The sequence below is a fragment of the Narcine bancroftii genome, chromosome 1, assembly GCF_036971445.1.
Source record: "Narcine bancroftii isolate sNarBan1 chromosome 1, sNarBan1.hap1, whole genome shotgun sequence".
NCBI lineage: Eukaryota > Metazoa > Chordata > Chondrichthyes > Torpediniformes > Narcinidae > Narcine > Narcine bancroftii.
In genome coordinates this window covers 165,553,718-165,579,394 of record NC_091469.1, presented here as the reverse complement: position 1 = coordinate 165,579,394, position 25,677 = coordinate 165,553,718, and the positions used below count along the sequence as shown (strand labels likewise).

The 25,677-nt window shown below is 43.8% G+C and overlaps 1 protein-coding gene across 5 annotated transcripts in view; it reads right to left on the bottom strand.

Moving 5' to 3' along the window:
- LOC138735925 (nipped-B-like protein) overlaps nt 1–25,677 on the bottom strand; it is a 1,086,099-nt gene that overhangs the window by 1,018,846 nt on the left and 41,576 nt on the right. For all 5 annotated transcript variants that reach the window (XM_069884602.1, XM_069884605.1, XM_069884611.1 and 2 more), the window contains exon 2: nt 8,407–8,544. In XM_069884602.1, coding sequence (XP_069740703.1) covers nt 8,407–8,470 — 64 coding nt within the window. In that variant the 5' untranslated portion in view covers nt 8,471–8,544. The remainder of the gene's footprint in view (nt 1–8,406; nt 8,545–25,677) is intronic.

Here is a 25,677-nt window from a genome sequence, read left to right as displayed (position 1 = left end):
TTCAATAGTATGTGCATCTTGGATGTTTAGTTCCCAGCTCATCCTTCACCCATGTCTCCAGTATGCCCACAATTTTGTACCTGCCAATTTCTAATTATACTTTAAGATCACTTACCTTGTTTTGTAAATGGCACCAGTGATCCAGTTTGAATGCAGTGCTGCCTGTGAGCAGTTTATACATTCTCCCTGTGACCTACAGGGGTTTTCCCCAGGTACTCCCACCCTCCAAAAGGCACGAACAAGGTTGTAGGTTAATTGAGCAGCATGTGTTTCCATGGCCAAAATCAGCTTCTACCATGCTGCCCAAAGAGGTAGTGCAGGGGGGAAGGCTTCAGACTTCTGGCTGATTGGGCTCTCTTCCAGGGACAGTGGTACCAAAACCAGGAGGACAATTTGCATCTGAAAAGGAGAGAGACGAATATCCTTGCAGGAAGGTTTACAAGTACTGCTCTGGGGATTTCAATCTAGATTTTCAGGGACATGGGAACTGGAGTGCCAGAGTAGATAGTGGAGAGGAGTAGGAGGGAATGATGTTAAAATTGCACATAAAGGCAGAAATCAAGGGTTGTGCATGGTGGAAATAATGTTTTCAGGTGTAATTTCAATGCAAGTAGTATTATAGGAAAGGCAGACAAGCTTAGTGTGTGGATTGGCAGATGGAATTATGACATTATAGCCATTAGTGAAACTTAAGACCATTTCATGTTGAGCCTTTGCCTTGACACTGGCTGTGGAGAGATGGAAAAATGGGAACTTACTTTTCAGACAGCAGTCCTAAAAGTGTCCCATTCATATCCAGAGGTGCCCCCCGGATCTGCTGGAGGTGGGGCAACTGGTGCCATAGCACCATTTATCATAAATATGTAGCAGAGCAATGGCCGTCTTCCCTACCCATAATCCCCCAGCCAGCTGAAACCACTCAATGGTTCCCAAAGTATTACTCTGCAAAGTCCCATTAATCTGCAACTGGACCATAGCGCTGCATATCCATAGAATATTAGAGTACAGAAGCAGGCCCATTTCGCCCCCCATCCATGTACCTCTCCAAACTTCTCACCGTCTTCTGTGAGTTCCACTTAAACATTTCACCTTTACCCATGTTCTCTTGTTCCCACCTCGGTCAAAAAAGCCTGACTGCATTTCCCATCTATACCCCTCAATTTTGTGTACCTCTATAAAATCTCATCATCTATGATGCTCCAAGTAATAAAATCCTAACTATTCAGCCTGTCCCTGAAATACAGCCTGTCCTTGAAATTTAGCTTCTATTGTCCAGGCATCATTCTTGTAATTTTTATCTTATTGATACTTTTCCTGTAGTTTGACGCCCAAAACTGCACACAATCCTCCAAATTTGACCTCACCAATGTCTTGTACAACTTCACCACAACATCCCTACTCTTGCACTCAATACTTCATTTATGAACGCCAATGTGCCAAAAACTCTTTTCAACCCTATCGACCTGTGATGCCATTGTCAAAGAATTGTACATCAGTGCATGGGAGGTACAGCGATCAGGACTGGGGTTCAAACCCCGCATAATCTATAAGGAGTAGGTACATTCTCCCCATATCTGTGTGGGATTTCCCCATGTGCTCCAGATTCCTCCCACTGTTCGAAACATACCAGGGATGTAGGTCAGTTGGATGTTATTGGGCAGGATGGGCTCATGGGCAGAAATGTCCTGTTACCAAGCTTTTGTCTGAATTTGTATTCCCAGATCCCCCTGTTCGACCGCACTCCTCAGTGCCCTCCACAAGATTCCAAAAGACACCAATGTCAGACTATTAATTATCAATTAAAGCTCAGTCTTCAAATGTCCCCAGTCAACATCCCCAAACTTCAGAATCTCAGCATCAACACCCATCTCTGTATCTGGATCTTATCACAACACTACTCTGCAAGGATTCTATATTCCCTCTTCATCCACAACTTTTCAACGAAATAACGGTCCAACTCCATATTCAAATTCTCTAACAGACACAGGCAGAATACCATATAATAGAACCATAGAACAATACAGCACAGTAACAGGACTCTTTGCCCTTTCTAGTCTGTCCCAAACCAATTTTTTGTCTAGTCGCACTGACCTGAACCCAGTCCATAACCCTCCATACACCTCACATCCATGGACCTGTCCAAATTCCTCTTAAATATTAAAATCGAGCCCAGACTCACCACTTCAGCTGGCAGCTCGATCCACACCCCCACCACTCTGTGTGAAGAAGTTTCCTCTCATGTTCCCCCTAAACTTTTCCCCTTTCACCCTGAGCCCATGTCCTCTGGTTTGTATTACACCCACCCTCAGTGGAAAAAGCCGACCGACATTTACTCTGTCGATCCCCCTCATAATTTTAAATACCTCGATCAAATCTTCCCTCATTCTTCTACACTCCAGGGAATAAAGTCCTGATCTGTTTAACCTTTCGCTGTAACTCAGTTCCTGATGTCCGGGCAACATCCTAGTCAATCTTCTCTGCACTCTTTCTATTTTATTGAATCTTTCCTGTAGTTCAGTGACCAAAACTGCACACAATCCTCCAAATTTGGCCTTCCCAATGTCTTATGTAACTTTACCGTAACATCCCAACTCCTGGACCTAATACTTTGATTTATGAAGGCCAATATACCAAAAGCTCTCTTTACAACCCTGTCCACCTATAACGCCACTTCCAGGGAATTATTTATCTGTATTCCCAGATCCCTCTGTTCTCCTCAGTGCCCTTCCATTTACCATACATGTCCTTGCTTGGTTTGTCCTTCCAAAATTCAGCACCTCACACTTGTCTGCATTAAATTCCATCGGCCATTTTTTAGTCCACGTTTCCATCTGGTCCAGAACTGTCTGCAACCTTCTTCGCTGTCTACGATACCTCCAATCTTAGTGTCACCTGCATCTCCTAATGAGTCAGAATATAGAAAGGAGATTCATAAACTTGTGGCACTGTGCCACAATAACCACCTCTCTCTCAACATCAAAGGAACTTAAGATACGGTGAGAGTGAAGGTGGAGCCGCTTAAGGATAAAGGATACAACATGTGCAGAAGGGGGAGGTTGGGGAGGACCCAAGTTAATATTTTTCTCCAATATTCACCGTGGGGAGCATGGGTGGTGTAGCGGTTAGCCCTATAACTTTACAGCACTGGTGATTTGGACTGGGGCTCGAAACCAGCACTGTCTGTAAGGAGTGTGTACTTTCTGCCCGTGGCTATATGGGTTTTCCCCAAGGGCTCCAGTTTCCTCCCACTATACGAAAAGTACTAGGGGTATAAGTTAATTGGGTGTTAACTGAGCGCCATGGATTCCTGGGCCAAAGTGGCCTGTTACTGTGATGTGTAGTAAAAAGAAAAGGTCCTCAGTTAAGGTGAGAATAGAATAAAACAAGCTTATGTGCTGGACCATGTTGAGATTAATAAAAAGGAAATACTATATCTTAAAAATATTAGGATTGATAGTCCCTGGGACTGATCAAGATGTAACCCAGGTTGCTATAGGAAGGGATTGCTAGAGCTCTGGCAATGACCGTTGCATCCCTCTTGGCTACAGGGGAGGTGCCGAAGGATTGGAGAATGGCAAATGTGGTTCTGTGGTTGATGAATCACAGTGCAAAACGAATCGTCGTAGTCAAGTTGAGTTCAAATGGAAAACAACGCCTGGCTCCTGATCTGATGTCCCAAAAAGTCGATCGAGGACGGCCAGAATTTGCACTTCACAGGGTTTATTGTTAGACCGAAGTATTGTAAGGCAGCAGAGTAAGTGCAGATGCTGAAGATGTTCTTTATGGAAGTGGCTGGCGACGCGTATGTCATCCAGGTACACAAAAAGTCCATTCCTCACACCACCGTGTCCATAACCCATTGGAATGTCTGCACAGCATTCTTAAGGCCAAGCGACATACGCAGAAACTTGAAGAGACCAAATAGTGTTGTGATAGCAGTTTTAGGTACATCTTAGGTTCACTGGGATCTGAGAATACCCTCGTACCAAATCAATCTTCGAGAATATCCTGGCTCCGTGGAGATTTGCGGTGAAGACCTGCAATATGAAGCACAGGATAGCTGACTGCGATGATGGCATTGTTGAGCAGCCTGTAATCCCCACAGTCTCCTGTTGCCTTGGGCACCATGTGAAGTGGGGAAGCCCATGGGCTGTCGACCTGCACATGATCCCCATCTCCTCCTTGAGGAATTCTTGTTTGGCTAGGCGCAGCTTGTCGGATGGTAGTTGTCGGGCTCAGACGTGAAGTAGAGGTCCGTTTGTCAGGATACGATGTGTGATGCCATGTTTGGGTGCAGCCATGGAGAAATGTGGCACAACAATGTCCAGGAACTGTGTAAGAACTTTGGCAAGTTCATTAGTGGAGTGTACCACCGAGTCCAAATGTTGGGCAGGTAGTTTGGCTTCTCTAAGTTGGAAAGATTGAAAAGTTTTTGTATACACCAACCTGCACCTCTTTAAAGGTACCAGCAGCAAGTGAGCTCTGAGAAAGTCTGCTCCAAGCAATGGCTGAGAGACTGCATCCAGTGTGAACCTCCAGAATTTGTTGCCACCGAACCGCAAGGATATGGTTCACTAACCATATGTGTGGATCGTACTTTGGTTAACTGCCATGAGAACTGGGCCTGCATACCTGGTACGGGTATCATAGCCGGTCAAGGGAAAGACACTAATTTCAGCTACTGTGTCGACCAGAAATTTGTGCCCAGAGAGCTCGTCCCATTCATAAAGCAAGCTGTTACGGTGGCCATTAGTGACAACTGACCCTAGCATTTCCCAGAAAAAAACATGGTGTTCAGCAACAGCGCATCCAGAATCCCATCATTGGTGATAAAAAAACACCAAGAGTCTATCTCGGTGACTTCATTAACCATATAACCATTTACGGAGCGGAAACAGGCCATGTCAGCCTTTCGAGTCCGCACCAGTTCACTAGAACAACTCCACTAGCTCAAACCTCCCACTCTCCGCCAATAACCCTCCAACCCCCTCATATCCCTGTACACATCCAACCTTCTCTTAAATGACAGAAGGAATCCTGCCACAACTATCTCATTCGGAAGATCATTCCATTCTGCCACCACTTGCTGAGCGAAAAAGCCACCTCTAATATTTCTCCTGAAGTTTTGCCCCCCTTACCCTTAACTCATGGCCTCTTGTTCCAACCTCCCCTGCCCCCAGGGGAAAGAGTTTGTTGATGTCTAGTCTATCTATTCCTTTCATAATTTTAAATGCCTCTGTCAAGTCCCCTCTCAGTTGTCTTTGTTCCAATGAATAAAGTCCCAGTCTCCTTAATCCAGATGCCGTAAGACAAGCAACATCCTTGTAAACCTTCTCTGCACCCTCTCCACCTATCTATATCCTTTCTATAATTTGGAGACCAGAACTGAACACAATACTCCAAATCTGGCCTCACCAATGCCTTAAACAGCTGTAACATCACCTCCTAGCTCCTATATTCTACATATGATTTATGAAGGCCAGCATACCATATGCCTTGTTAACCACCCTGTCTACATGGGAATCCACCTTCAGTGAACTCTGTACTATAAACCCCAGGTCCCTCTGCTCCTCTGGGTGCCTCAATGCCCTCCCCTTAACTGTATATGCCCTATTCTGGTTATTTTTACTGAAATGCAACACCTCACACTTGTCTTCATTGAATTCCATCTGCCATCTTTCAGCCCACTCTTCCAAACAAGCCAAATCCTTCTGTAATCCAAGAAAATCTACCTCACTATCCTCCACTCCCCCTATTTTCGTATCATCTGCATATTTGCTTACCCAGTTAACCACACCCTCCTCTAAATCATTAATATAAATGATAAACAACAAGGGACCCAGCACCGATCCCCGAGGCATCCCGCTTGTCACAGGCTTCCAACCTGACATACAGTTGTCCACCATGACTCTCTGCTATCTATCTTCCAGCCACCTCTGAACCCATGTCACAATCTCTCTACTAACTCCTAGTGACCGAACCTTCCTTATTAACCTTCCACCCAGAACCTTATCAAAAGCCTTACTGAAATCCAAATAGATCACATCCACCGCTCTACCTTCATCCACCTTTTCTGTCACTTCCTCAAAAACTCTACAAGGTTCGTCAAACATGACTTTCCTTTGACAAACCCATGCTGGGTGCCCCTAATCAATCCCTGCCGATCCAGATATGCGTAGATACTATCGCGAAGAATACCCTCCATGACCTTCCCCACCACCAAAGTCAAACTTACATTATTCAGAGATGTATGTGTCATCCCTGCTGGTGCCCATGGAGCCTGGGCCTTTGAGCGTGAAGCAGCACTAATTTCAGTGGAGCATCCACCCTGTTGCTTTGCACACCACAGAACAGGGGTCTGCAAAGCCTTCAGCAGCCAACCTGATGCAGATATCCTCTGGCATCCGCTCTCAGAATATTTCCTCAAAGAGCAAGCAAGGTTTATGACCGTCTGCCAGTGCTAACATATCATTAACCATTAGCTCCAACTGGGAGCTGGCACCTAGGCCGTCCGTTCGTGTTGGGAGAGAACGTATGTGTGGAGAAGTAGGTCTTTAAGAGCCAGATACCTGCCATGATCATTGAGGAAGTCGACTACTCAACCTGCCATTTCTCGGTTGAGGCTGCTTACCACAAAGTAGTATTTAGTGGCATCTGCCACTATTTGATGAATGTGGAATTGTGCCTCAGCGTGTCCAAACCACACTTCTGGTTGATTTGTCCAGAACACCAGCAGTTTGAGGGAAACTGCTGAGTTGTCCATTTTAGGTGCATCGGGGTCACCAATGTGGTCACTGAATCATGGTGCAAAATGAAGAATTGTAGTCATGTTGAGTTCAAACAGAAAACTTTTTTGGGCTGTGGATTTGGATAGACTATTTCCGTTAAGAGGAGGAAAGTTTAAAACAAGAGGACATGAGTTAAGAATTAAGGGGCAGAGGTTTAGAGGTAACATGAGGGGGAACTTCTTGACTCAGAGAGTGGTAGCTGTGTGGAATGATCTTCCGGGAGAAATAGTGGCGGCGGAGTCAATTGTATTATTTAAGAAAAGGTTGGACAGGTCTATGGATGAGAAGAAGATGGAGGGTTATGGGCATTGTGCAGGGAGGTGGGACTAGAAAGGGGTGTTTGGTTCGGTGCGGACTAGAAGGGCCTAATGGCCTGTTTCCGTGCTGTAATTGTTATGTTATGGCTCACGCACTTTTTAAAAGCCCAGCTCCCAGCCACCCCCGCCACATACATAGCCAAACATGACATCATTGTACTGCCTGAGACTTCCCAAGCCAGTTGGATTTCCTGGCAGGCGAGCTGCTACAGTCCCCTTTTTTGGGGAATGCTGGGAATTATAGTCCTTATGACAGTGGTGGCAAAGTATTGAAGAGGATTCTTAAGGACAAGAATTATGAGCATTTAGAAAAGAACTGTCTTCTCTGGGATAGTTGTTTACTTTGGGAGTCAGATCTCTTATTAGCACAAGTGTTTTAGTTGCAACTGGCAATTATATTCTTTAATGAACAAGAAGACACTAGGGGCCAACGCACAACATAGAAATTAGCAGAAGAACATTCAGCCTTCGAGTTTGCTCCACCATTTAATACAGTCATGGCTGGGATACATTGATGAAGGGAAGAAAAAGTCAGGGGCCTTTGGAGGGACAAGTGACTACCTCCAACTTTAGGAATAACCAAAAATCAATTAATTTTTACAACATGCAAATCTTGTATCCCTGAGTAATTGTTTGATCAACTTATTATTGAATCAAATTGAATATATTTCTCCAGGTTTGTTGCATAATCAAACAAATTATTCAGTATCCCCAAGAACATCTCCAACCATAATCTGGACAATAGCTTGGTCAACGAAAACACGAGATTCTGTCCTTTATATGATGAAAGTCACTTCAATATATTTGCCATGGAGTGAAAATCAAGTACAGTACATAGAGCGATACATAAAAATGTCCATAATAAAGTCTTTATACAATAACAATACTGCACCAAAAATTGAGAATTCACACTTATGAAAATCTATTCTATAACCACCACTCTGGAATCAGGCATTAAAATTAATTTCGATCATGTTTTGACACTCATTGGAGATTTCAATTTGGACGTTTGTATTGGCTTTAAACAAGCACAGTATGTATCATACAGCAGGTGCAGAAACAATGATATTACACTTTAAACTTGTACAGGTACACGATCCTTTATCCGGACATCTAAAATCTGGAAAGCTCCAAAATCCGGCAAGAAGGGACCAGTGGCCGGAGGAGACGGCAGCACAATTCAGGTAGGCTTTCCAAAATCCAGAAAAATCCCAAATTCAGAACACACTATCCCCCAAGGGTTCCAGATAAAGGATCGTGTACCTGTACAATGGTATATATTAGAGATCAACAGCACTTACAATCCGTGAGGCTAGCAATCCCAGCAAGAGTGGTGATGGGAACATGAGGCATATCCCCATTCATCCTGAAGTTGTAGAGATAGTTTGTGCACAGATCAGTTTAAATCTCAGCCAACCTTCCTTCACATCTCCCAGACACTGAAAAAAAGTGACACCATCAGTTAGTTGAAACAAATTCCAGCTAATGTTCGAAACACAAAATCATAGCTATTGAATAAAGCTACTTCTGGAAGATAGCATTTACATTTGCCCTTTGTTAAAGCATTGTAGTACTAATACATGTTGCCCTTTCACCTCAGTGTTTAATCTTCCTGGGGCAAATATAGCAAACACCAAAGGCTTTGCACCACAGTACAGGCCCTTTAACCCATGATATGTACACCTAACTCAACGATCTGAACCTTCCCGACCTCACACCTCGCTCGGACCATCGATTTATTTTGTATCCATGTGAAGTGTTTTTAATGTCACTATTGGACCAGCCTCCACCACTTCCTCCAGCAATAGATTCCAGGCACCCACGTATGCAAAACACTCACTTCCGACCTATCACCTAAACCTTCCTCCACTCATCTTAAACTAAAGTCCTATGGTATTTTCTACCGTCACCCTGGGGAAAGGGTATTATCTATCCACCCTATCTAAGTCTTTCAAAATCTTATATATCTCTATTAAGTCACCTCCAATCTTTCATCACTCGAAAGTGAAAAGCCCTAGCTCTATCAACATTGTTCTTCAATCCAGACAACTTCCTAGTAAATCTCCTCTGCACCCCCTCCAAAGTATCTACTTCTTTCCTGTAATGAGGTAACCAGAAGTGAATACAATACTCAACGTGCTGAATAACCAGTTTACAGAGCTGCAACATTACTTAAATGTTCTTGAACTCCTTCCCCCACCAAGGCCAACACACCATATATACACCTTATCACCTTTCGAGGAAACCTTGCAGGATCTGTCTACCTTGACCCAAGATCTCTCTGCTCTTGGACACAGTAAGAAACCTACCACTGACCATATACTCTGCCTTGAAATTCAACTTTCCAAAATGCATCATTTCACACTTATCCAGATTGAATTCCATTTGCCATTTTTCCCTTTATGTACATAAAATCTCTCGGGATGATCTTTAATGCTATCTGCCAGAGCCATCTCCTGTCCCCTTTTTGCCCTCCTGATTTCCTTTTTAAGCTTGCTCCTCAGATCCTGAAATTCCTCCAAAGATATACACACATTTGATCCCATCTGCTTATACCTGCCCTCCTCCTTGCCCTTAAAGAAAGCCCGAAATGCCCTCATCATCCAAGCTTCAGTACACCTGCACGTCTGACCATTCACTCGAACAGGAACATGCATGTCCTGGACTCTTGTCAACACACTTTTAAAAAATTCCACTGTCCTTGTATCCCTCCTCCTAACTAGTTAACTAGTTCTCGTCTTCTACTTCAAAGTAGGCCTTGCCCCAATTCCGAATTTTAATTCACATCCTGTCCTCTCTCCTGAGTTAATCATCTTAATGAAAGAATGACCACTAGTACCTAAGGCTCATCCAAAACACTTTCCCAATTTCCCACACTAGATCAACATAACATCAGAAAAACCTCTGCCCGACTCTTATCCCATCTATATTGTGACATAGCCAGAGGACATCTGTTAAAGGTGAGTGGAAGAAGTGGTTTGCATTAGAGAGTTGAAATGTGTTTAATTCAATGCAAAATGTATCAGGAATAAGGAAGATGAACTTAAAAGCGTGGTTCAGAACATGGAATTATGAATGAGGCCTTTACAGAGACTTGGCTGTCCCAAGGACAGATTTAGCTGATGCAGATACCAGGGTCTAGATGTCTTAAAATGAATAGGATGGGTAGTAGCAATTCTAGTCAAGTTTCATTTGATTGTACGTACAACCTGATGAAAGTGTTTTCCAGTCCTCTGTGCAAAACACGCATACCTACAACCAGACAACACACATATGTACAAATAATACATATGCAGGACAAGTAGTCATACTAATAAATAAATAAAAGGATTGACCGCCAATCTTTTTTCTGCAGTAACCATACCACACTGTGATGCATCCAGCCAGGACACTCTCGATAGATCTCCTATAAAAGGTTGACATAATGGTGGCTTTGCCAGCTTCTGTTGCGCCTTCCTAACAAGTGAGATGTTCAGTGTCTACAATAGGTCACTAGTTAAGTAAACAGCAAGGAACTGGGTGCTCTCCACTCTCTCTATTAGTAGTTTATTTATATAGCACATTTAACACAATGCACGTTGATACAAAGCGCTGAACATACAATTAGGAATAAATGTGTTACTATCTAAACAACAACAAGCAGCCAAAACACACCAGCTCAGCCATCTTTTTACAGAGACTATCCGACTTAGAACATTAACCCATTCCTCCTGATTACAGTAACAGACAACTTATCAATCTTAAAATGAACAAGGGCACTACAAACATCAAACTTCAAAGAATAAGCAGTGAACACAAATAACCCAGATGCAATTCTGTTTAGATGTTGCAAAAAGTTCAACCGCAGCCATCTTGGGCCTGGTTTATCAGCATCAGCTGGACGGCACTGTGGAGTGCAGTCTGCCAGCTTCAAAGGGGAAACTACCAACCAAATCGGAGTTTCCCGAGGCAGCAGAACAACTGTCCACCTCAAAGCCTCCCGATTTCAGACAATCCAAATGCCATGAGGCCTCACGCCTCAGGTCAACATCAACCACAACCAACACATCCTTCAGGATTTCTCAGGGCTAACACTCCTCCACCACTCCAGGCCTATCGGGACATTAACTTTGTCTCTGCCACGGTGCACCATTTCCGCGACCATCGAAGCAGGTACCAATGGACTGTTGAGGCCACATCCCCAGGCTACCCCACAGTTCCGTCTCTTCAGTAGGTTCACTCCACAACCGTCGAGCTGCAAACCTTGTGGTTTAGTCTCTGGACTCGCTCGATGCTTGGTGACCCAAGTTGCAGTTCCAGACTCACTGCATTTCTACAGAGTTACTACAGGGTAGCTGATGTGTAGTGGAGGGTGGTTGTTCCTGGTCCTCCTGAAGTCCATGATCATCTCCTTTGTCTTGTCCATTACCTTCTCACTAGGTCACAAGATTTTCCACCTCTTCTCTGTGGAACAACTCATTACTACTGCCTGATGAGGCCAACGACTGTTGTGTCACCCACAAATTTAACGACGCTTTTGGAGCTGGAGCTGACAATGCAGTCGTGAGCACACGAGCCTGACGTAGGCCAGTGGCCAACACTTTGCTGCTGATTTTGATAGGGTGGGTCACGTCTCCAGAATGGAGGACCATCGCCTTCCCAAGATCGTGTTATATGGCGAGCTCTCCACTGGCCACCGTGACAGAGGTGCACTAAAGAAGAGGTACAAGGATTGCCTAAAGAAATCTCTTGGCGCCTGCCACATTGACCGCCGCCAGTGGGCTGTTATCGCCTCAAACCGTGCATCTTGGCGCCTCACGGTTCGGCGGGCAGCAACCTCCTTTGAAGAAGACCGCAGAGCCCACCTCACTGACAAAAGGCAAAGGAGGAAAAACCCAACACCCAACCCCAACCAACCAATTTTCCCCTGCAGCCGCTGCAACCGTGTCTGCCTGTCCCGCATCGGACTTATCAGCCACAAACGAGCCTGCAGCTGACGTGGACTTTTACCCCCTCCATAAATCTTCGTCCGCGAAGCCAAGCCAAAGAAAGAATGAGGAAAATCACAGCCCCAGAAAGGGAGAACGTTGTGGAGGGTTTGACTCCTGAGTCAGTGAGAGTGGAAGAAAGAAACAGGAAGGGAGTGATCATTGTAGAGGGAATAGACTATAGGCCTCCAAATAGCCTCCAGGGCACGGAGGAGATAAGAAGGCAAATATTGGAATGGTGCAGAAATAACAATATTATTGCTATGGGATACTTCATCTTCCCAAATATTGACTGCAAGAAGGATACACGGGTCAGATTTGTCAGGGGTGTTCAAGGATACACACAAGTGAGGTGCCAGAGGACTGCAGGGGAGGTCATATTGTTCCAAGCTATAGGCTGGTGTTCTTGACATCAATAGTAAGTAAATTATTGGAAGGTGTTCTAAGGGATGGGCTGTAAAAACAGTGGAATTCCCATTATCCAGAATTCAATCAATCAGAAACACAAACAACTGGCAAAGAAAATCAAGGAAATAAATAAACAGATATAATTTAAGATAAATATTTTTTTTAAGAAAAGTTTAAAATTGTAAAAGTAAATGTTATCCAAAGCAATGCACAACCAAGACGGGAGCAAACATACAGCCAGCATGGCGCCCAGGTCATGCCCAACCTGCAGCAGCTGTTTGAATAAAATGATGTTGCCCAGGATGAAGAGCCAGCCAACGCTGCCTGCTGTGAAGCAACTCTCCCAAAGTGTCTTCCTATCCCTGCCTAATAAGTATCCTATATCCATATTAGGGATATGAGTAAAGTTTTATCTTTAAACTTGGGGGAGGACAGGTTAATTATTAAAGCGACACGGTTAGAGGGTAGCACAATGCTGTTAAAGCATTTACATTTTGTAAATTACAGGAAAACTTTTAAACTGTGTTATAGTTAATCCAGGTGTATTAGTTAAACATTGTAACAGCATATCTAAAGTCAACCAGAAAATTCACATATGCAACATTCATGATCCCATGGAGATTGTACTGTATTTGGAAAGCAAGGGCCTGATTAGGGATAGGGAACATGGCTTTGCGTGCAGTAGGTTGTGTTTAAAGAATCTTAAGAGTTTTTTGAGGAGATTACCAGGAAAGTTGATGAAGGAAAGGATGATGTTGTCCTCGTGGACTTTAGTAAGGCCTTTGACAACGTCCTACATGGGAGGTCAGTCAGGAAGGATTAGATACACTGTATTCACAGTGAGATAGTGAACAATAGATGGAAGAGAGAAGCCAGAGTGTAGTGGTGAATAATTGCTTCTCACTCTGTCTTTGCTGGGACTCAACACCGCTCACAGTAACTGGGTCCTGGACTTCCTAATGAAGTCCAGGTCAGCAGCAGAACATTGTGCGCCATCACACTGAGCCCTGGTGCACCTCAGAGCTGTCTGCTCAGCCCACTCTATTTCATGCTGACCCATGACTGCATCGCTGAACCAGATCCAACAGTGTCATCAAATTTCCACATGACACAACAGTAGCTGGTCCCTCATCAACAACAGAAAAGAGATGGAAAATCTCATGACATGGTGTGAGAATAACAATCTGAGTATCAAAATGGACAAGAAGAGGGAGGACCAGGAAAGACCACCCTCCACTACATAGCAACAACTCTGAGGTAGAGTGGAGAGCACCAAGATCCTTAGAGTTCACTTAACTAGTGACCTGTCGTGGACACTCAACATCTCCTCACTTGTCAGGAAGGCCCAACAGCGACTGCACTTCCTGAGAAGACTGAAGCTGGCAAAGCTAAGAGTGGCAGAAAGAAACCCTGAAGTCTCCCACCCGCGTCCACATTGATGTGATCAGGATTGTTGTCTTAAGAGGGTGCGCAAAATCAATGAAGACCTTTCCACGCTGCACACAGCAACTTTCAGCTGCTCCCATCAGGGAAGAGATGCAGGTGTCACGAGCCCAGAGACCCCAAAACCCAGCAGCAATAGATATTCACCAAGACAAATGGTTACTTAAACAAAAGTTGCTTTTAATTATCTTTAAAAATGAACACAGAATCACACTTTAACTTATCACTACTGACTTATTTAGCCCCCTTCTAATTCTAAGCGCACGTGTATGTAATGTATGTGTAAGTTCAGAAAAGTTCTTTGGTTCACAGTCCAATCTCACTTCTCCTTCTTCCAAGTTCTCTGGTTGGAGACAACTCTTATACTGTGCACAGAATTTAACATGTATAAAGTTCACCAGGCTTCGGTGCGTGAAAGGTAAATGGTTACTGCTCAGGAAGGTTCTTGTCGGTTTTCAGAGAGAGATTTGTTGTTCCCTTTTAATCAGCCACTTCAGCGTCTTGCTGACGAAACTTGCCCCTTCGGGGTTCTCCGGAGAGTTCCTTTTTGTTTCTCTTATACCAAGTGAAACATTAGACAGCCAGTCCTCTCCTATTGCATGAACCACAAGGGCTTTGACCAATCCTTCTTCCAAATGGGGCTTTCCACAAGCTTGGGGGTGTGTGTGTGTGTGTGTGTGTGTGTGTGTGTGTGTGTGTGTGTGTGTGTGTGTGTGTGTGTGTGTGTGTGTGTGTGTGTGTGTGTGTGTGTGTGTGTGTGTGTGTGGTGTGTGTGTGTGAGAGAGAGAGAGAGAAAGCCTGCTTGACACTCTCTGCTTGCAAAACCACATGACTCTCTTACAACAGCAAGTTCTCTTCCAGACAGAAGGTGGCTCTGACAAACTCTTTCATCTGTTGCCTTTTTGTAAACAACAATCCATTAGTGAAGTCTCTTGGGCACTCTCCAAAGCTCTTGCAAAGACCGTTGGCCCCAATATGTCGAGCATGGGGCAGAGCTCCAGTATTTCAAATAAGATCTGTTTTAAAGTGTTTGTATGTGACCTACTCTAACCAGCCTTTCCTTATATATATATCTTTCTTTGGCTTGGCTTCGCGGACGAAGATTTATGGAGGGGGTAAATGTCCACGTCAGCTGCAGGCTCGTTTGTGGCTGACAAGTCCGATGCGGGACAGGCAGACACGGTTGCAGCGGTTGCAGGGGAAAATTGGTTGGTTGGGGTTTGGTGTTGGGTTTTTCCTCCTTTGTCTTGTCAGTGAGGTGGGCTCTGCGGTCTTCTTCAAAGGGGGTTGCTGCCCGCCGAACTGTGAGGCGCCAAGATGCACGGTTTGAGACGATATCAGCCCACTGGCGGTGGTCAATGTGGCAGGAACCAGCACCACCAAGCTGAGAAAGAGCTACTTCCCACTGGCAATGAGAAGCTGAACAACCAAAGGAACTGCTCACACTAACCATCCGAGACTCTCATTCATGAAACAATATTTATTTATATCATTGTAAGTGCTTGTCCTGCATCTGTATTGTTTGGCCTGTATGTGTGTTATGTCTGGTTGTGTGTCTACGTGTTTAGCACCGAGGACCAGAGAACTCTGATTCATTGAATTTGTACAATCAGGTAACAATAAACTTGACTTGATTTCTGTCTCCCGAATAAGAAATCCAGTTTTGCACTCTCTCTAGTTGGTATCTCAATATATTGATAGAGGAAATTTTCCTGAACACAGTTGACGAACTCCAAACCTTTGAGACCTTGTAAGTATGGGAGTCCCAGTCAATATGCTTTTTACATTAGCTTTGACTTCCCTCATCAGCCAGAGTTGTGTCTTTTTATCCCATTTGAATATTTCCTCTTTTTTGGATTCCTCATTTCTTCCAGAAACTCCATCCTTTGCTTCTCTGCTGTCTTCCCAACTAGTACCCCTTTCTAATCTACTTTGGTCAACTCCTCTCTCATGACAAGGTAATTCCCTTTTCTCCACTGAAATACTGACACATCTGTCTTTAGTTTCTCTTTAACATCTCACATTGAACTTGATCGTACTGTCCCCTAATGGCTCCTTTTCTCCAAGCTCTCTAGTCACTTCTGGTGCATTACACAGCACCCAATCCAGTACAGCTGATTGCCTAGTTAGCTGATCAAGTAGCTGCTCTAAAAAGCCATTTTATGGGAATTCTCCAAGTTCTCTCTCAAGATCCAGACCCAACCTGGTTTTCCCAATCTACTTGCATGTTAGAATTGCCCCCGACCACCATAATATTGCCTTTCTGACATGCCTTTTCTATTTGCTGTTGTAATTTCTTGTCCACATCCCAACAACTATTTGGAGGTCTGTACACAGCAGCCAGTTGCCACAACATTATACCTGCCAATGTGGAGCCGTATACCCACTTTACTCCTTAGACTGCAAGCTTTTAATTACAAAACCTTTAGCCCTCGATTTGTTACTTTGGCGGTGTCCCTGTTTTGATGCAACTCATCCCAATGGCTGCAATTTTACAGTATCTACCTTTCCTTCCACAAAACATCCCAACAGCTGTACCTACTTGTGCTCCAACCGCCTCTTCCTCTGCCTCTTTACTCCTGAAAATCTAGTTTAAACCTCCACCACCCCCAACAGCATTAGCAAACCTGCAAGTCGTGATATTATTTCCCCTCGAATTCAGGTGCAACCTGTTCTACTTGTTCAGGTCACCTCTTCCTCAGAAAAGGTTCCAATGATCCCAAAAACCCTGCACGATCTTTTCAGCCACACATTTGTCTCCACTAACTTCTGTCCTGAGCTCATAGCACAAGGAGTAATCCAGAGATTACCATCTTGGAGGTCCTGCTCTTCAGCCTCTTTCCCAAGGCTCTAAACTTTCTTTGCAGGACCTTTACCCCACTCCTGCCTATGTCATTAGTACCAATATGTACAACAACTTCTGGATTCTCACCTTCCTCATCTTTAAAAATATTCTGTAATCATTCACAGACATCCTGAACCCAAGCACCCGGGAGGCCACATGCTACCCTGAAGATTCTTTAGCGACAGAAGAATGTTATATCTCTTCTGCTGACTATCGAGTCCCCTCTATCACTCTACCGGACTTCACCCTTCCCTTCTGAGGCTCAGAGCTGACCACGGTGCTATTGGTCTGGCTGCTACTTGATCTAAACAATTCTTCCTCCTCATCAGACAGTATTCAAAGGGGTATATTTCTTGCTGAGGGGATGGCAACAAGAGTTGCCTACACTGCCTGCCGAATACCTTTTCCTCTCCTGACTGTTACCCAGCCTCCTTCATCCTTGGTGCAATTGTGTCCCTCCTGTATCACTCCCTCAGCCTTCAGAATGATCCGGGTTTCATCCAACTTCAGCTCCAATTCCCTAACACCGTTTGTTAGAAGCTGCAGTTGGACACTCTTCAAATGAAGGGCTCAAGCTTGAAATGTTGAGTATGTATCTTTATCTATGCTGTATAAAGTCCGCTGTTTGACCTTCTAATTTTCTCCAGCATTGTGTTTTTACTTCAATCACAGTGTCTGCAGACTTTCAGGTTTTACTCTTATCAGGGATACTGTTGGCTTCCCTGACTATGCACATTGTGCAAGTCACTGCCATTCCCACTGTCTATTAAAGAGGAAAGAGTGAGAAAAAGCTGGACTCACCTTACCTCGATTCCTGCACTACTACCTTAGTTTCTGCTCGCTGAAGCCTCTCAAACCAAAGCACCAAATGCCACTACATTGAGCCACTCAGACTAGCTGCTCCAACTAAGCTTCCCATATTTTTATTGGTTCCATCTAATTAGCTAATGAAGAAATTTATGCAAGTACCTACCTCTTCCACTGCTTTTTAAACTCTCCTCCTCTCACAGTCCTCAGTTTTATGTTCTAGTCCACAGAATGCCACTGCACAGAAACGACACACAATCCTCCAAATGTGGCCTCACCAATGTCTTGTACAACTTCACCAGAACATCCCAACTCCTGGACTCAATACATTGATTTATGAAGCCAAGATGCCAAAAGCTCTCTTTACAACCCTATCCACCTGTAATGGCACTTTCAGGGAATGATGTATCTGTATTCCCAGATCCCTCTGTTCCACCACACAACTCGGTGCCTGACCATTCACCGTGTAGGTCCTGTCTTAGTTGGTCCTTTCTTGGTTTGTCCTTCCAAAAGGCAACACCTCACACTTATCTGCATTAAATTCCATCAGCCATTTTCCAGCCCATTTTTCCAGTTGGTCCAGATCCCTCTGCAAACTTTGAAAACCTTCTTCTCTGTCCACAACGTCTCCAATCTTAGTGTCATCTGTAAACTTTCTGATCCAATTTCCCACATTATCATCCAGATCACTGATATAGATGACAAACAACAATGGTCCCAGGACCTATCCCTGAGACACACCACTAGTCACAGGCCTCCAGTCTGAGAAGCATCATCCACCACTTCTCTCTGGCTTCTCCTGTCCAGCCACTGTCAAATCCAGTTCACTACCTCACCATGAATACCTAGCGTCGAATCTTCCTGATTAACTTCCCATGTGGGACCTTGTCAAAGCCCTTACTAAAGGCCTCACTAGAGTGTCTGCAGTTTTGGTCACCTAACAACAGGAAAGATCCACAGCATTCCTTCCTTCAACTTTCCTGGTAAGCTCCTCAAAAAAATACAAGATTCAATAAACACTACCTAGCCATGTTGACTATCCCTAACCAGTTTCTGGCTCCCCGAATAATTGGATATTCGTTCTCTCAGAACACCTGCCAATAATTTACCTACCACTGATGTCAGGCTCACTGGCCTATATTTTCCAGGGTTACTTTTAAAGATTTTTTAAAAACAACAGAAATCGTGATCTACCCTCCAATACTCCGGCACCACACCCGTGGCTAAGGAAATTTTAAATATTTCTGCCAGAGCCTCTTCAACTTCTACGCTAGCCTCCCTCAAGGTCCAAGAAAATATCTTGTCAGGCCCTGGGGATTTAACCACCCTTATTTTATTTAAGCCAGTAAGCACTTCCTCCTCTTTAACCTGTATAGGTTCCATGACCTCACTGCTTGTTTTCTTTACTTCCCACAACACTGTGCCTGTTTCCTGATTGAATACTGATGAAAAAAAAATTCAGATTTCTCCCATCTCTTTTGGCTCCATAGAAATCACAAAATAAATGTATATTAAAGAATGAATCTATATAAAGTACACCATTTGACCTCCTGAGTTTCTCCAGAATTGTGTTTTTACTTCAACCACGGTGTCTGCAGACTATTTAATGTTTCACTGTCTATTTTCAGGTGCTCAGACACAGATAATGTGCTAGCAGATGCGGCTGGGGGAGTGCAGCTGGGATGTTCTGGTGGCCACAGAGAAGAGTCCTTTCTGTCACCTGATCGTGCCAGCTGAAGGAGAGTCACATCCAAGCGAACGCAGCTCCTGTGGACTGTGGCCGTAGTCCTACTGCTGCTTTCAGGTGCAATGGGGGATTCTCAGAGCCAGAGATTATACCTACAGGAGGGTTAGGTAAGTGCTCCTCCTGGCCAGTTTCTCCATTTTCAGGTGGCCTCCCGACAGCCACATAGGGTACAATATGCGGCTTTGCATTAGGGTATTTTGGCCACCTGAAAGTGCCTACTGTTAACATCGCTCTTGCCTTCCTTACTACCAACTCAACCTGCAAGTAAGACTCCCACATCCTTTAGGAATCCTGCACCAGGATTCCCACATCCTTTAGAAATTCTGCTTTTTAAATGTTCTCCCTCTTGAGAAAATAGCATTCACCTTTATTTATTCTCACAAAATACATGGCCATAACTTGTCCATGCTGTAACCCATCTGCCACTTTGCCCATTTTCCCATCTTGACAAAGTCCTTATGCAGACTCCTTGCTTACTGAACACTACACACCTCTCCACCTGTCTTTATCATTTATGATCATTTGCCTGCCATTAACCATGTACTCTGCCTTCAAGTTCAACCTCAATATATCACCTCAAACTTATCCAGATTTAACTCCATCTGCCACTTTTAAACCCAACTCTGCATCCTGTCTATATCCTGTTGTAACCCAAAACAATCTTAGACACTGTCCACAAAAGCTCCATCCTTCATGTTATTTGCAAACTTACTGACCCATCCCTCTACTTCATCCAAGACATTTAAAAAACCAGAGGAGGTGTTCAATTTATTTTTTCAAAAACCATGCTGGTTTTAAATCAGACTTGCTTTGACAAGATGCAACTTGTCACCTTGACAATTGCACAAGGTGTGGCCTAGGCCCACAGCCATCAATCCACTTTTACCACCAGATGCACATGAAGACTTGGTATATGTTGAATGTTTATTGGTTTTGGAGGGGGGTGGGAAGGGGGGGAGGGAAGGTAGGGGGGAAAAGGGGGAGAAAATGCCACTGTGTATATTTAAGAGGGAAATGTTTGTATGTATTTTAGTTGATATGGTTCACAGTGTGAAAAATAAAAAAATATTTTAAAAAAAGACTAGAGGAAGTAAATTAGAAAAATACCAGAAAGTTACATTAGAGGGCGTCTGTCTGAAATAAACATGAAAGCACTGGGTGAACCTTTGAGTAAAAATACTTTTCCTTGTCCAACTTCTGATACCTTTAAATTCTGTTCAGGACAACAGACCTTCACAATTTATTTGGCCCATGTCTCTCCAAAATTATATACCAAAATTAGCTCTCCCCTCAGCTGCCTCAGTTCCAGAAATCCTAAACCAGCACTTCTCAAACTGGGTTCTGCAGAAAGGTGAAGAGGTCCACAAAAGTAGTACTGGGTAGTAAAAACTAAAAATTGCAATAACTGTTTTTATTTAAATTACTTTTTACCTGTGTATTTAAATCATAGTGTTTCTGTGACAGCAGTTTCCCCAGCGCTAACAAACAAAATGGTGTCTTGATCCCTGACGTCAGCAGCGCAGTCGTCAGGCTGCAAGACACCATTTTCAACCAATGAGACTCGGATTTTTTGGTGTGAGGCTGGCCACATTTTAAAATTTAAATTTAAACTGAAAGATATTCCACATGTGCAGTAACTATATTGAGAACCGTGGATCATTGCCTTAAAAAAACACATTGGAGACAGGATAATTCACGTGAAGCAAGTACAGTGGTGCATTTTTTCAAGAAGATTCTTCCATGATGCCTTTATCTGATAAATCAAGTGCAAAGAAATGAAGGTATGACAAAAATTATTTGTCGCTTGGATTCACCTCAGCCTGGAATAAAGAGACACCAGATGCACAAAGTTTTTTTATGTGGTGAAATTCTGTGAAAAAGTAAAGACACCTGGAAACAAATCATCCCCAACACAAAGATGTGCCCTTTACAAAAAAAAACTAGATTCACTTGGAACCAGAAATGGTTTTAAGATGGAAACCGCAAAGAGAGCAAAGACAGAATGAGATTGAAGCTTCTTACAGGGCAAGTTATCGAATAGACCTTGTTGGAAAAGCCCTTGGAGAATCTATCATTAAACCTTGGTACAAAGGACATAGTGAAGTGTATGTTCAACAAGCAGTTCAGCAGGAACACTGATGCAGTGCAAATGTTAAATAATACTGTGGCAAGACATATTAAGGATGTAGCTGAGGACATAGAAGGTGAAGTAATAGATTGTTTGCTGTTGTGTGATGCTTTTTCATTACAACTGGACTTGCCAACAGATGTAGCAGGTCTTCCAGGGCTGCTAGTCTTCGTTACGTATGTATATGAGAAAGATAATGAGGAAGATGTGTTTCTTTGTGAAACTTTGCAAAGGCACACTATTGGGGAAGACATTTTTAACTGCATCAATACTACATGATGAAAAATGCCATTCCAAGGAAAAAGTGTTTACATGTGTGCACAGCTGGGAAAATTGCTGGAACCATTTCCAGAATTAAGAGGGTTGCACCAAATTGCAACTGTGCCCTTCATAGACATGCCCTTAACAAAAGGGCTCGATAAAGCAGTCCAGAATGTCACCTGGGTTTAAGCATCTAGAGTATAGGGAGAGATTGGACAGATTAGGTCTTTATTCTTTGGAGCGTAGAAGGTTGAGAGGGGATTTGATAGAAGTATTTAAGATTATGAAAGGGATAGACAGAGTGGATGTGGATAGACTATTTCCGTTAAGAGGAGGAAAGATTAAAACAAGAGGACATGAGTTAAGAATTAAGGGGCAGAGGTTTAGAGGTAACATGAGGGGGAACTTCTTTACTCAGAGAGTGGTAGCCATGTGGAATGATCTTCCGGGAGAAATAGTGGCGGCGGAGTCAATTGTATTGTTTAAGAAAAGGTTGGGCAGGTATATGGATGAGAAGAAGATGGAGGGTTATGGGTATTGTGCAGGGAGGTGGGACTAGAAAGGGGTGTTTGGTTCGGTGCGGACTAGAAGGGCCTAATGGCCTGTTTCCGTTCTGTAATTGTTATGTTAGGGTTAAAGGCAGGAGGACCATAATGGGGGTCATTTACAGGCCTCCGAAAAGTAGCTTAGATATCAGTAGAAGTATAAATCAGGAATTAAGAGTGGCATGTCAAAGTGGTAGCAATACAGTAGTTATGGGGGACTTTAACATGAAGGTGGACTGGGATAATCAGACGGGGGCAGGAGCACAAGAGACTGAGTTTATTGAATGTCTACGAGATACTTTCTTGGAGCAGCTAGTGGAGGAACCTACCAGGGGGAAGTCGATTCTGGACTTGGTGCTGTGCAGTGACGCAGAGTTAATAAGTGACCTCGATGTAGGGGAGCCATTAGGGAATAGTGACCATGGTATGGTTGCTTTTGAGCTGCAATTAGAAAGGGAAAAAGAAAGGAAGTCGGAAGCATCTGTACTGCAGTTAAATAAAGGGGATTATGCAGCTATGAGGGAGGAGCTAGTCAAAATAAAATGGAAAGATACACTAGCTGGGAGGACAACTGGGGAAAAATGGCAGGTATTTTTGGACATTTTTCACAGGTTTCAGGACAAATTTATTCCAAAGTGGAGGAAAGGCTCTAGGAGATGCAAATGGCAGCCGTGGCTAACTAATGAAATCAAGTGTAATATCAAATCCAAAGGGAGTAAGTATAGGATAGTGAAGCGGAGTGGGAAGTTTAGAGGATTGGGAAACCTTCAAAGAGCATCAGAGGGTAACTAAGAAAGTCATAAGAGAGGGGAAAATTAAGTACGAGAGGAAATTATCAAATAATATAATGGAGGATAGCAAAAGCTTTTTTAAATATGTGAAGAGGAAGAAATTGGTTCGGTCCAAAATTGGTCCATTAAGAATGGAAAAGGGTGAAATTATTACCAGAAACAAGGAGATGGCTGAGGAATTTAACAAATACTTTGCAACTGTCTTCACCAAGGAGGATATAGGTTATGGTCAGTTAGGGGGTAATGGTCATGCGGTGTCAAGAGACTTGGGGAACTTTCCTGGGGAAGTAGGGGATCTAATGGATATCCGGATCTAGAAGCAGGAGGTTGTGAGTAAATTGTTGGGACTGAGGGCTGATAAATCCCCAGGGCCTGATGGACTGCATCCCAGGGTGCTTAAAGAAGTTGCGATGGAAATTGTGGAGGCACTGGTCGACATTTTCCAAAGTTCCATAGATTCGGGGGAGGTATCTGAGGATTGGAGAGTGGCTGATGTGGTGCCGATTTTTAAGAAGGGAGGGAGGGAGAAAACGGGAAATTATAGACCAGTCAGCCTGACGTCAGTGGTGGGGAAGATATTGGAATCTATCATAAAAGGAGTAATAGCAGAACACTTAGGCAGAAATAATAGTATAAGGGCTAGTCAGCATGGATTCCTTAAGGGTAAGTCATGCTTGACTAACCTTCTGGAATTTTTCGAGGATGTGACAAAGAGGGTGGACTTGGGAGAGCCTGTGGATGTGGTGTATTTGGACTTCCAGAAGGCCTTTGATAAGGTACCGCACGGGAGACTAATGGGCAAGATCAGGGAGCATGGTATTGGAGGAAAGGTGCTGACATGGATAGGAAATTGGTTAAGAAATAGGAAACAAAAGGTTGGAGTAAGCGGGTCTTTTTCAGGACGGCAGGATGTGACGAGTGGAGTGCCGCAGGGATCGGTATGGGGTCCTCAGTTGTTTGTAATTTATGTAAATGATTTGGATGAGGGGATTATTAATAACTTGAGCAAATTTGCAGATGACACGAAACTGGGTGGCGGTGTGGGGTGTGAGGAGGATGTCAGGAAAATGCAGAGAGACTTGGACAGGTTGGGGGAGTGGGCTGCTGAATGGAAGATGACGTTCAATGTAAGCAAATGTGAGGTTATCCATTTTGGGGGCAATAATAGAAAAGCTGAGTATTATTTAAATGGAGACAAGCTAGGGAGTGGGGAGGAGCAAATGGATCTGGGTGTACTTGTTCACCGGTCACTGAAGACTAACATGCAGGTTCATAAAGCTATGAAGAAGGCTAATAGCATGTTGGCTTTCATAAAGAGGGGATTGGAGTATAGGAACAGAGACGCCCTTCTGCAGTTGTACAGGGCCCTGGTGAGACCCCACCTGGAGTATTGCGTCCAGTTCTGATCTCCAATTTTGAGGAAGGACATACTAGCTATAGAGAGTGTGCAGCGCAGATTTACAAGGTTAGTTCCAGGGATGGCGGGGTTGACATATGCTGAAAGGCTAGAAAAACTGGACTTGTATCTGATGGAGTTTAGAAGGATGAGGGGGGACATGATTGAGGTATACAAAATCATCAGGGGGATAGACAGGGTGAAGTCTGATTACTTGTTCCCAATGATGGGGGAGACGAGGACTAGAGGGCATAGTTTAAGAATACAGGGTAGGCCCTTTAGGACGGAGATGAGGAAACATTTTTTTACCCAGAGAAGTGTGAATCTGTGGAATGCTCTGCCACAGAGGGTGGTAGAGGCTGATTCGCTGATTATGTTCAAAAGAGAGTTAGATAAGACTCTAGTGGGTAAAGGAGTTAAGGGTTATGGGGATAAGGCTGGAAAGGGGTACTGATGGTAGTGATCAGCCATGATCTGTAAAATGGCAGTCACTGAAGGCTCGACGGGCCGAAGGGCCTACTCCAGCTCCTATTGTCTATTAACCCATGTCCTCTGGTTTGTATATCACCTACCCCCAATGGGAAAAGCCTATCTATCCTCATCATTTTAAACACCTCTATCAAATCTCCCCTCATTCTTCTACGCTCCAGAGAATAAAGTTCTGACCTGTTTAACCTTTCCCTGTAACTCAGTTCCTGAAGTCCAGGCAACATCCTAGTAAATTGTCTCTGCCCTCTTTCCATCTAATTGAGACCTTTCCTGTACTTAGGTGACCAAAGTTGCACACAATCCTCCAAATTTGGCCTCACCAATGCCTGATACAACTTCATCATCACATCCAAACTGCTATACTCAATATTTTGATTTCTGAAGGCTAAGATGCCACAAGATTTCTTTACAACCCTAGCCACCCATGACATCACTTTCAGAGAATTATGTATCTATATTCCCAGATCCCTCAGTGCCCAACCATTTACCAGCTATGTCCTACCTTCGTTTGTCCTTCCAAAATTAAACACCTCACACTTGTCTGCATTAAATTCCATCTGCCATTTTTTAGCCCATTTTTCCAACTGGTCCAGATCCCTTTGCATTGATTCACCTTATTCAAATCCTACCCTCATTGGCATGTTGGACAGGGAGTAGTCCAGAAATTTAAACTTAGAGGTTTTGCTTTATTTGTTCCTCGGAATGTTTCAGTCTAATTTTGTAAGTCAAAATGCTGTGGAAAATG